General features: G+C 42.3%; 1 protein-coding gene across 1 annotated transcript; it reads left to right on the top strand.

The window, feature by feature from the left end:
- The first annotated feature begins 270 nt into the window (after nt 1-270).
- On the top strand, nt 271-9,808 carry NDUFB4 (NADH:ubiquinone oxidoreductase subunit B4). Its single transcript, XM_084871771.1, has 3 exons — nt 271-518; nt 7,567-7,713; nt 9,691-9,808. The coding sequence occupies exons 1-3, from the start codon at nt 339-341 to the stop codon at nt 9,751-9,753; spliced, it is 390 nt and encodes a 129-aa protein (XP_084727897.1). The 5' UTR covers nt 271-338; the 3' UTR covers nt 9,754-9,808.
- Nucleotides 9,809-12,374: the final 2,566 nt, after the last annotated feature.

The raw sequence follows: 12,374 nt of genomic DNA, 5'->3' as shown, positions 1-12,374 counted from the left end.
CACTTCCTGTTTGGGCAAGTGATCACAAACAGCTCAACTTCGCAGCATAAGGCCTGACAGGTCAGTAGCGAAGGCTGCTAGAAAAAAACACACAAAACCACCAGCGACCTATAGAAAGGGCAAAAGGGCATAGGAGGGAAGTGGAGGCGGGTCATTAGGTGAAGAAAGCACTGCGCACGCGCAGATCGCTCTCAGCTGCCCGGAAAAAGGGGGAGGAACTTCGCTGAACTCGCAGCTAAACTCCACCTCCGGCCAGCGCGCAGGCGCACGTCCTCGGGCGTAAGGTCAGGAGAAAGACAGGGCGCCGCGCAGGCGCAGTCGCGCGCCAGGGGCCCAAGATGTCGCACCCCAAGTACAAGCCGTCGCACCTGGCCACTTTGCCCCCTACGCTTGACCCAGCTGAATATGACATATCTCCGGAAGCCCGGAAGGCGCAAGCCGAGCGGTTGGCCATAAGGTCCCGGCTTAAGAGAGAGTACCTGCTTCAGTACAACGACCCCAAACGCCACGGGCTCATCGTGAGTGGGGGTCGCAGGGCGGGAATCGCGGGCCAGAGTTGGGGCGCTCCGCTCCGGCGGGGCAGCCCAGAGCCGCCCCGGGGGGCCTGGCGGCGGGGCGGCCGCCGTCCCGGGTCAGGGTCTTAGACTTTGGCCCTCGTCCAGGCCCAGAGGGCAGGACTGCTCACCAGCCCGTTAACCTTGGGCGGAGAGGCTGGGGGTCCAGAGAAGGAAGGGGCTGAGGGCTCCCACCCCTGGCACTCGGCTGGGGCTGAGCTCTGGCTGCATCGCTTCCCACCTGATGATCTTGAGAAAGTTACTCAACTCTGCCGCTTGCACTCAGTTTTCCTGCCTGAAAAATGGGAGCAGTCCTCCCCTCTTAGGAGGATTAAATGAGATAAAGCACGGGCTTGTAATGAGTGTTTGAAAGTGTGTTTGTGTGTGTGTTTGTGTTTGTGTGTGTGTGTGTATAATATATATATATATATATATATATATATATATATATATATATATATATTTTTTTTTTTTTTTTTTTTTTTTTTTTTTTCTCTTTTTGAGCTGTTTCCCACCTTTCAGCTCACACTTCATAGTAATGCTGCTCCCACCTGATGGGAACACAGTGATTCTTCACTTCGTATTTTTAAAGACCCAAAGACCCTGCGGCTTGTTGAAGTTTTGGGCTTTGGAGTCAGACTCCAAGGTGCTACATATTAGCAAACTACAGGGTGGGTCAAAGGTAGGTTGTGAGCACGCAAAACACAAGTTTGTTCTTGTATTATTATTTTTGTTTGGTTTTTTTTAATTGTTATTAATTTTAATTTTTTTAAAATAGATTTTTTTTTTTTTTTTTTAATAGAGAGGAAGGGAGTGAGGATAGAGAGTTAGAAACATCGATGAGAGAGAAGCATCAATCAGCTGCCTCCTGCACACCCCCCACCGGGGATGTGCCCGCAACCAAGGTACATGCCCTTGTCCGGAATCAAACCTGGGACCTTTCAGTCTGCAGGCCGACACTCTATCCACCGAGCCAAACCGGCTTTGGCTATTTATTGACTTTTAGAGAGAGGGCAACATCGATTGGTTGTCCCACTTTTTTATGCATTTATTGGTTGATTCTTGTATGTGCCCTAAAAGGAGACCCAACCCACATCCTTGATCTGTGGTGGGAGGAGTTACCCAGCCAGGGCCCATGTATTATTATTGTTTTATCTTCCATAGAACAACTGAAACCCACTTTTGCCCCACCCTACGTATGACCTTGGGCAATTTGCCGAACCATTCTGAACCTTTGTTTTCTGATCTTCATGGGAATGGTATTAACTTTTTAATTAGAGTTGGTGTGAGATTAAATGAGGTAGTTTGTGTAAAATTCCCGGTACATAATATATGCCCATCAAACTGATAGCTATTTTTATTTAACAGGGGTGCTTTTTGGTAATTTTCTGTACAAGAGCAGAAATATGATGTGAAATGTGATTTTAAAGACTTCTTTTCCCAACAGTTGCATTGGTATTCTGTAGGAATTTTTGGAAGTTGTGAGAATTGAAGGAAATTTGCATTGTTCCAGAGACTATCTAAACTTTCCTGAATATTGTTCAAATATCACAGTTATTTAGAGTTAAACTCTATTACTATCCCTTTTTTACAGAAGAGAAGACAACATGGGAAGGACAAGTGGTGTATAGAGTTATAGAGGCCCGGGACACGATATTCATGCAACAGGGCAGGGGGGAGGGGTGTCCCTCAGCCTGGCCTGCACCCTCTCCAACTTGGGACCCCTTGAGGGATGTCCGACTGCTGGTTTAGGCCCAATCCCACAGGGCATCCCTCTCGCAGTCCAGGACTATGGCTCCTAACTGCCTGCCTGCCTGCCTGCCTGCCTGCCTGATCACCCCTAACTGCCTCTAATTTGGCCCCAGCCTAAGCCACAGTCTGGCCTCCCTCTGCAGGAAGGGACCTGGCAGATCAGGGGAAGGCGCCGCCCCCATTACCCCACTGCTGCTGCCACTGCGGGCCTAACTCTGGGCCCTTTGAAGCTGTGCCTCGGACCTTTGCAGGCTGCCTGGGGCTGCCTGAGCCTCAGCCCTCACAGCTGCTGCAGCTTTATCTGGAAGGATGGCTGGAAGGTCGTCCAGAAGACACCCACCCTAATTAGCATATTACCCTTTTATTAATATAGACTAGTGGCCCGGTGCACAAAATTTGTGCACATTAAAAGGGGATTAATTGGAGGAAATAATTTAATATTGCTATTTGCCCTTGCTTTATAATAGAAGTGTCAGAGATGAAAGAAAATTAGTAAAATGTATATGAAAACCTTCCTCCTATCAGAGTCTGGGGCACACCACAGGATCCAGAGTCAAGTCCCTGCCCACCCACATGCACCTCAAAATCATGTGAGACCCAGACCTGGCCGCCCCTCCTCCCCCCATTGGGCTAGATCAGACCTGGCCAGTCCCACCCTTGACAAACCCTGCCGAGTAGGGGGTGTAGCCTCAGGTCCCCTGGCCTGGTGCCAGGATGGAGGGGTGTGGCTTGAGGTCCTCAGTTAAGCCCCACCAGGTGGGGGACACGGTCTGAGATTCCCCTGTCAAGCCCTGCCAGGTAGGGGCGGGTGCAGCCTCAGGTCCCCTGTCAAGCCCCGCTGAGCGGGAGCACGTCCTGAGTTCCCCTAACCCAGCACTGGAGGTGCACCTTGAGGTCCCCTGTCAAGCCCCACCTGGTGGGGAGCGCAGCCTGAGGTCCCCCAGCCTGGCTGGCGCTGGGAGCAGCCTAAGGTCCCCTAGCCCAGCACCAGGACCGGAAGTGCACATTGAGGTCTCCTCCCCATCAAGCCCTCGGCAGGGGGCAAGGCCTCAGGTCCCCTGGCCTGGCACTGGGGGTGTATGTGCGGCCTGAGGTCCCCCAGCCTGACACCAGGGTGAGGGGTGTGGCCTGAGGTCCCTTGTCAAGCCCTGCCAGGTAGGGGGTGCAGCCTGAGGTCCCCTGTCAAGCCCCACAGGGGCAGGGGAGGGTATGACCTCAGGTCCCTGCTGATTGCTTGTTAAGGCTGTGGCCTCAGCTGTGGGTGCAGCCATCTTTCTGATACAGTGATGGTCAGTTAGCATATTCCCTCTTTATTAGATAGGATACTCTTTTAGCAAGTGTTTGAGCAGATTTTGAACTTTGGTCTAAGTAACACAAAGCATCTGCTGAACCAGTTGGCTGTACCATCTCTTGCCAAAACTTATTTGTGAAAAAAGGTGCAGAGCGAGACATTTATTATATATATACACAATTAGCTTTGATGTGCCAGATAGTATGATGTCATTAAAAATGATAAGGACTTGAACCAGAGTTGAGGTTTCAGCTCCACACTTTCTCTTTTCCAGTTCTGTGACCTAGGGCAATTTCAATTTTGTCATTTAGAACAGAGGTAGTAATACTTGCCTAATTGGATCTTGTATTCATTGAGTGTCTCATACTTAATTATATACTGATCGATCAATACATGAAAATTACCTGCCTGATCTTTAAGAATGATTGACTCAGTGTATAAATAATTATTCAGGATCTATTATAGGCCAGGCCCTATTTTAGATGTTGCAGTAACAGCGGAGAACAAAACAGGCTGAGAATCCTGTCCGTATAGAGCTTTCTTTCTAGTGGGGGAGACAAGTAGTAAGTTAAAAAAATAATCATTTAGCAATTTAGATAGTGACCATGATAATAAAAATAAAGCAAGGAAGGGGATTAAGATTGTGTGTAGGAAGAGAGAGCAATGGCAGTTTTAGATAGGCCCAGGGAAGTCCTTGCTTATAAAGTGACATTTGAGTGAAGATCTGAAAGATGAGGGGACAGAGCTAGGAAAGTAGCATTTTAGGCAGAGGGGACAGCAAGTTCAAGGGTCCTTAGATAGTACAGTAGGTCCTCAGGTTACTTTGGAGATCCGTTCCTATGGCGCGATGTAACTCGATTTTCACAGTAAGTCGGAACCCACCTAGGTAAACAACTATGTCACATGGAGCACATACACAGCAGTAATAAAGTGAAACAGTAAAAATAAAAGACAACAACTCCTGACCTTTACTTGTGGTAAATAAATAATTAAAAAAAACCCAAAAAAACACAAAGTACATATGTGCATACATCGAAATGATGGAACATTTTTATATATAAATAAATGGGAGATGGTGATGTAACCCCAAAATGACATATGTTGAGTCCAACATAACCCAAGGACTGTCTGTAGTGTGCTTACTTAATTGCAAAAATACTGAAGAGATTGTGGCTAATATGGAGAAAGATGAGGGCAGTGTAGGAAGAAATGAGGTCAGAAGGACACCTGGCCTAGATCAGACCAGGCCTTGTAAGTCATTGGCAGATTGGATGGAAAGTGTAAGAGATGGAGGGGGTCAAGGATGACTCCAAGGTTTTTGACCTAGCCGATGAGAAAAATGAACCTGCTTTTTGGGATAGTGGTGGAGTGGATGCTGGGAAATCACTTTGGGATGAGACATCACATTTGACATGTCTGTTAGACAGCATGATAGTGTGATATTATGTCTGGAGTTTAGGGTAGAGATCGAGGGCTACAGGTATAAGTTTAGGGTAGAGATCAAGGGCTACAGGTGGATGTTAGAAGCCATGTGACTGGAGATCACCAATAGAGTGAAAGTAAATAGGAATGGCCAACAAATTTCGAGGTCCAAGACTAGGGACCCAGTGCATGAATTCATGCACCTTGAAAGGAACTGTGGGCCATGAGGTTGCAGTGGGCACAGGGGCAGGTCTTGGCCCATCCTCTGAGCCCCTACCTGGCCCCTCCCACTGCTGCCCCCGGTCCCTTATCTGTCAGCAGCCCCACTCCCGCTGCTCACACCCACTGACGGTGCAGAGCAATTGGGGCCAGCACCAGCAGCGGGTATGAGGGGCCAGCACTGTCAGCGGGTGTGAGTGGCAGCTGCCCTGATCCCCCCTCAGGAGCAGGGGAAGGTGGAGAAGCCCTCAGTGGTGATTGGGACTGTCAGCTGCCGCTTGCACCCACTGAGGACGCCGAGCGATCTGGACCAGTGCTGGCAGCAGGTGCAAGCGCCAGGCTGGATTGCGGCACATGGGAGCAAAGAATTTTCAGTAACCACCAGAGGCTTGCCCCAGTGACAGTGACCAGCGTCCCACCTTGACTGGCACCCCTGGTAACACGTTCCCGCCATATTTCACGTGCACCCCTTCGTGGTCAGGGTACATCATAGCGACCGGTTGTTTGCTTGTTCCTCCATTTTGTCTATTTGCATATTAGCCTTGTATTATATAGGGTTGGCGAGTAAGGAAGAAGAGCAAAAGAGAATAAGAGGGAATGATGAGAAAGGAGGAAAATTAAGCCGGTGTATGTCATGTAAAGCCATGATTTCAGGAAGGATTGTTCACCATGTCACATGCTGCCGGTAGTCCAGATGTGGAGTGGTGGTAAAGGAGAACTGTTCCCCATGTTGTGTGTATTGAAACATCTCTTAACAACAGTACTGGGCTCAGTGAACTATGGCCATGGGGTATTTCATTTTTCTGAAATGAAATGTGTTTCTAGAAGGCAGATCTATCACATTGCAAGTATAGAGAGGTGACTGGCATTTGATAATTCATGGGAGAGTCATTCAAATTCATTAATAGCAGAAAGGATAGGTAAAAGAATAGATGTATTAAGCTCAAATTTCACCTTGAATTTATATCTTATGTCTTCACTTTTGCTGTTTCTGCAAACAGTTTGTTGTAAAATGTTCCTGTGAAAGATCCAGTTTAAGTAATTTAGTCCTACCAATTATGACTTCTTGGTATTGATTAGGACAGTGGTCAGCAAACTCATTAGTCAACAGAGCCAAATATCAACAGTACAATGATTGAAATTTATTTTGAGAGCTGAAAACTGACCCCTGCATGTGGTATTTTGTGGAAGAGCCACACTCAATCAAGAAGCCAAAGAGCCACATGTGGCTTGCGAGCCACAGTTTGCCGACCATTGGATTAGGACCTTGAATGTTCTTACTGCTTAGTATTAAGATTTTAAAGCTCATTTTGTTTGCTTATTTTTATCAATTAGTTAATTGGAGTGAGTAATTTTGTAAAATCATTTGGGGATTTAGCTAACTAAATTATGTATTTGGAGTACATTTGTTATTACATTGTTATTCTAGTAAACATATTGAAATGAACAATTAATTTTTTTAAAGAAAGACAATGATTATTTTTCAAAAACAGCCTTCTCCTTGCTACAAAACTATTTAATAGTATGAATATAATATTTTGCTCTTAAAAATATCAGCCAAAAAACTTAAAGCTCATAGTTAGCCTACCTCAGTCTATACCTTTCTGCAAGTTATCTGTAGCCTGGAAAGATCAGTGTGGAGGTAACATTATAAAGAGTTGGTAACAAAGTACAAAGCATGACAGAGCATATGAAATTTATTGGTCGGCATTGGGAATACTATGTGCTTTTGTTGGTCACACTTCAAGAAGAATGATGATGCTAAAAACAATCAAAAAAAGAATAGATCACAATGATCAAAGAAAAAGTAGTTTCTCTGACAGCTTTAAAAAGATTAGGATTCTTGCCTATCTAGTGTGGCTCAGTGTTTGAGCATCAACTTATGAACCAGGAGCTCACAGTTCAATTCCCGATCAGGGCATATGCCTGGGTTGTGGGCTCAATCCTCATTGTAGGATGTGCAGAAGGCAGCTAATCAATGATTTTATCGTCATTGATGTTTCTCCCTCTTCCTCTCCCTTCCTCTCTGAAATCAATAAAAATATATTTAAAAAGAAAAGAAAAAATTAGGATTCTTAAATCTTAAGTAAATAAAAAGCTTAAGGTTGTTATAAAAGTGCTTTTAAGTTTTGAAGAATTTGAACAGGATCAGAGAGTTATTCAGCCAATAGAAATAAAAGATCTTCCCTGAAGCTACTTAGGGATATTCAGAGCATACCTTTAAACTGTAGTAGAGAACAAAAGGAAAGTATCAAGAACAGTCCTGATGAGGTTGTTTCTTAGTGTGGCCCTGCTTAAGTTTCTGTTACTTTTTGTTATTAATTCTAGGAAGATCCTGCCTTGGCTCGTTGGACTTATGCAAGAACAGCAAATGTCTATCCCAATTTCAGACCCACCCCCAAGAACTCCCTCCTCGGAGCTGTGGTGGGGATTGGGCCCCTCTTCTTCTGGTATTATGTTTTCAAAACTGACAGAGTAAGTATCAGGACCTGAGTTTTGTTTTTGTGCTCTTTTATTTTTATTCTTTTCCAGCACAAGATAAAACATAATTGAGTTATATGTTTGATTTTATTTATTTATCGTTTCAACTCATAGAAATATGCTTTGTTAAAAATCACTGATCTCTGGGTCTTTCAAGTTGTAACAGATGTTCTAGAATTTAAAGTAATAAATTGGTCAATTTAAATTTTTAAAACTGGAATTTACTCAAGAAAGAGTTTTCCTGATGTATTTTAGATCAGTGTTTTTCAACCTTTTTTGGGCAAAGGCACACTTGTTTCATGAAAAAAATCACGAGGCACACCACCATTAGAAAATGTTAAAAAATTTAACTCTGTGCCTATATTGACTATATATAAAGTAATTCTCTTGAATAGGAATCAAATAAACACAAAGAAAGTATTTTATAATTACTTTATTATGAAATAGTAAGTAAACAAAATAGTGAAAAATTATAAAATTCTTGTCTTGTCTGCACCTACGGCACACCAGGCAACATCTCGCGGCACACGGTTGAAAAACGCTGTTTTAGATGATGAGGAAATTATACTGTGGGTATTACACAAGAGAATATATTATAAAATATAACTTTTAAGAAGTTTAATTTCTTTTTTTCTCATTAGAAGATGTGTAGAAGTTAAACTTATTCTGATTCACCTTTAGATATCATTTTTGCAAATTTTTGTAATTAGTTTTCTGAATTCATTTATTTTACAAAGATGTTTTTTGGGAGTAAATATTAACAAAATATGCAAATCATTTAGTGTGTTCCCTATTTATGTGAATTCTAGTTATATTGGTTACACTTTGCAAATTAATGTTAAAAAATATTAATAGGCTACCACTAGAAAGCAAAAGCAGCCCGTGCTGGCCATCACTGCCATCAGAGGCTTGGGTATATGATGGAGAGAAAGCCACGCTTATCTCTGACACTGGACCCTCTAATGCTGGAACCCCTGTCCCAGCTTCTAGGCCTCACATTGCCATCTACACTGGTGCCACCTATCTACCGTGTTTCCCCGAAAATAAGACATCCTCCGAAAATAAGACCTACTTACAGGTTTCCTTCTGAGTGAAATATAAGGCATCCCCCCAAAAATAAGGCCCCCCTAGGCTCTGTCTCAGAATGAAAATTAATTTACCATAAACTGGTTGCTAGGGCCACCCCGACTGGTGTCTAGCAACCAGTGACGTTACTCATTTAAAGACAGTGCTATTGCTAAACATGAGAGATTTGGTCCACTGATTCTGAAAGAAATGGAGTCACAAGAAATTCACCAGGAAATTCAGGAATTGGATTGTTATGATAATGTTCCAGAAGATGATTACATGATTGTCATTGGATAAATGAGTAAATTCTTGATACTGTAGGATTCACAGTTTGTCTGGTTTGTGTTGACAACTACCGTACTACCGTACTGTATACCGGTAATAAATTTCCTTTATTTTCATTTAACAATAAATGTGTACTGAATTCTTCTTCATGGAAAAATAAGACATCCCCTGAAAATAAGACCTACCACATCTTTGGGAGCAAAAATTAATATAAGACACTGTATTATTTTCGGGAAAACAGGGTAGCTGTGCCTGAAACCAGCCAATCCACTCTCCTATCAGAGTGTATATTTTTCGATTATCTGATAAATATTGCTTAACAGGAAGATAGGCCACACTTACTCAGCGGGTATTTGCATTTTGCTTGCGATATATGCTTTTTAGTGGAGTAATACAATTTTACTTACTAAAATGTGGGTAAGATATTTTCCAATAGCATTAGTTTCTTTACTTTTTTTCAGACTACTGTTTCCTTACTCATGCTCCATAGGTTTTAAAACGAGGGAGGTGGAATTAGGTGTGGAGCATTTCAGTCCTGTTTTTTAGAGTTGTATCATGGGTTGTGCCAGAATGCATTGTTTTTAATGTTTGCTTGTTTGTTTTTTTCTGTTTACTCAGGATAGGAATGAAAAACTTATCCAGGAAGGAAAATTGGATCGAAAATATAACATCTCCTATTAAGGCTGACAATGATGACTATATATATTATTGTTTAATAAATCTATGAATCATGAAATAGTTTCTCATTCTTAATGTTACCTTGATTCAACAAACGTTTACTGAACATTGTAGAACTTTGTGAGCATTCGTAGTTTAATGGAGAAACAGATGCATCTTATTCGTTTTCTCATTCAACAAATACGTGCCTACTCTAAGCCAGCACATTATTACTTTAGCATCATCAGGCCATTGTTGAAGCAGTTGCCTGTTTATAGTTAAGGAAGCACCAAGATACACTAGTGAATCCCCTGGGTTCCAGGCCTATCCCCTCCTGCTCTCCTTGTGTAACAGCAACTCTGAAAACTGTGGTGGTGTGTTTTTTGTCTACTTTTCCCCAGGGGCAAGAACTGAAAATGATCAGGTGATAATTATAGCTTCAGATTAAAGCCAAATCCTGTGATAACTATGATTGACTATATATATATATTTTGTCACTGTTTCTAGCATGGAGCTTCTAAAACCCTTGGGATTTTCCTAAGTGATGAGATAAAGGTGACTTTTGTTATGTTAATTAGGTGATTTTTGGACCCTACCTGAGGAGGGCAGGTTGCCAGGAGAACCAGCCCTGTGGTTAGAGGGTTGAAACTTTTCAGTCCCACTCCATATCTCCTTGGCTTTGTATCCCTGCTGAGCTGGAAAGTATCTGATTCCTTGTCTCAGTTTCCTTATCTTTAAAACAATATAGGAATATTGTTATTGAACTCATTGTAAGTTATTGAAAGAATTTAGAAGCACACATTCAGATCTCAGTGAGTATTTACATTATTTTAAACCTGATTGATGAAAGTTTTAATTTGCATTTTATTATTGAGGCCTCACTTTTTAAAAACATTTTTGTTCATTTATATTTGTTTTTTGCTTGCTCAAATCCACTGCCCAATTTTTCTGATGTAATATGTCTTTTTTTTCTTAAAGATTTTAAGGCATAAACAAGATAAAGATATTAGTCCTTGCCGAGACCGGTTTGGCTCAGTGGATAGAGCATTGGTCTGGGGACTGAAGGGTCCCGGGTTCGATTCCGGTCAAGGGCATGTACATTGGTTGCGGGCACATCCCCAGTGGGGGGTGTGCAAGAGGCAGCTGGTCGATGATTCTTTCTCATCGACGTTTCTAGCTCTCTATCCCTCTCCCTTCCTCTCTGTGGAAAATTAATAAAATATATTAAAAAAAAGATATTAGTCCTTGGTTATACCAGTCATCTTCCATCTGGAGTTACTAGAGTACACCTTAGTAAAAGAAAACAAAACAAAAACATTTACAGGATATCTTTGGTGCCTAAGCTTTGAAAGAAAAACTACCCAGAGAGGCATAGTCAGAATATTTAAAACATTTTTTTTTTTTTTACATTGAGAATTATTGAGCAGTATATGTTCTTAAGAGTTTAATTTTAAAAGATTTTTTAAATCACAAACAGTGACCCATAGCACACCCAGAAGCGGTCTGGTAAGGACAGCAATGGCCTCATCTGAGCAGTCAGTGCTGCTGTGTGTCTGACTAGCTTTGGGCACTGGGCACAGGATCCCGCACTGGTTACCCCGCATCTGTTGGGTCAAGAACTCATCTTCAGCACCTTCTCTGAGTCCAGGAGAATATGATTGGCCAAGCCTAGGTTATGTGCTTGAGTCCTAGCTGCAGGAAGGCTGAAAAAGCAGGCACATGGCATGTTCATCTCTAAAATGTGAGGCAGGTAAGGAATTCTCAAACTTAAGAAAGTGATTCAAATACTGAGCTAACAAGTGACAAATATGTACTGAGGGAGGTAACCAGGACCAGATAGGTCCCTTATCCCAGTTAAGAAGTTTAGACTTCAGACAGCAATGGGAGCCATTGAAGGGAGCAAGCAGGAGTAAGCTGATTGAACTTGCATTCCTGGAAGGTCATTCTGGATCCCTGAGGACCTCTGCCAATTGCAGGATGACTCATTGGGATGTGAACTTGTTGAAAGCTTTATGAAAGTCTTTATATATTATCTATTCGTTACCTTTTATGCATGTCTATGAGAAGTCAGCCTACTTAATAAGTCCTTACCTTGTATGACATCCCTTCTTCTATGAAACAAAATTGTATCTCTAACAGGCTGGTTTGTTTCAATACTATGTTCTCTTTAACCTTTTATTGTGGATCCTGCCTAGAGAAAAACATTGCATTCATACTCTGATTGAAATCCTGTCATGTTCAGTCCTGGCTTATTTTTATTTTTCTTCTCATTCCTAGTGGCATCTGACACAGTCTTCTAATAACTTTGGGGGAGATAGAGAGTACTGATTATGTACATTCTTCAGGATCATTAATGGGGTATTTTAAGAAATTAGAATCTGTACAAGAAACTGCCTTGACAACACTTTACAGTTAATAAAAATATATTGCTATAAAGTATTTTCAAAGATTCTGAATTTTCAAAGCTTCTACCGCCACTTCCTAAAATATATAATTTTGTGTTCTATCAGAGGACCCATTTACACTTATAACTATGATTGTGATACTTCAATAGTTTCCCCTCTGGTTTGCCTTGTTTAATGGCATTTCTCCAGCTGAGATAGAGACTTCTTTTGCTGATGCCTACGGTGGCCTAGAGAGACACT

This window comes from Pipistrellus hanaki (genome assembly GCF_964339955.1).
Source record: "Pipistrellus hanaki genome assembly, chromosome: 2".
NCBI lineage: Eukaryota > Metazoa > Chordata > Mammalia > Chiroptera > Vespertilionidae > Pipistrellus > Pipistrellus hanaki.
This window is presented reverse-complemented; position numbering and strand designations above follow the sequence as displayed.

Coding starts and splice junctions, on each gene's coding strand:
- NDUFB4 (XM_084871771.1), top strand. CDS start 339: ATGTCGCACCCCAAGTACAAGCCGTCGCACCTGGCCACTTTGCCCCCT. Junction 519..7,566: donor CCAAACGCCACGGGCTCATC/GTGAGTGGGGGT, acceptor TATTAATTCTAG/GAAGATCCTGCCTTGGCTCG. Junction 7,714..9,690: donor ATGTTTTCAAAACTGACAGA/GTAAGTATCAGG, acceptor CTGTTTACTCAG/GATAGGAATGAAAAACTTAT.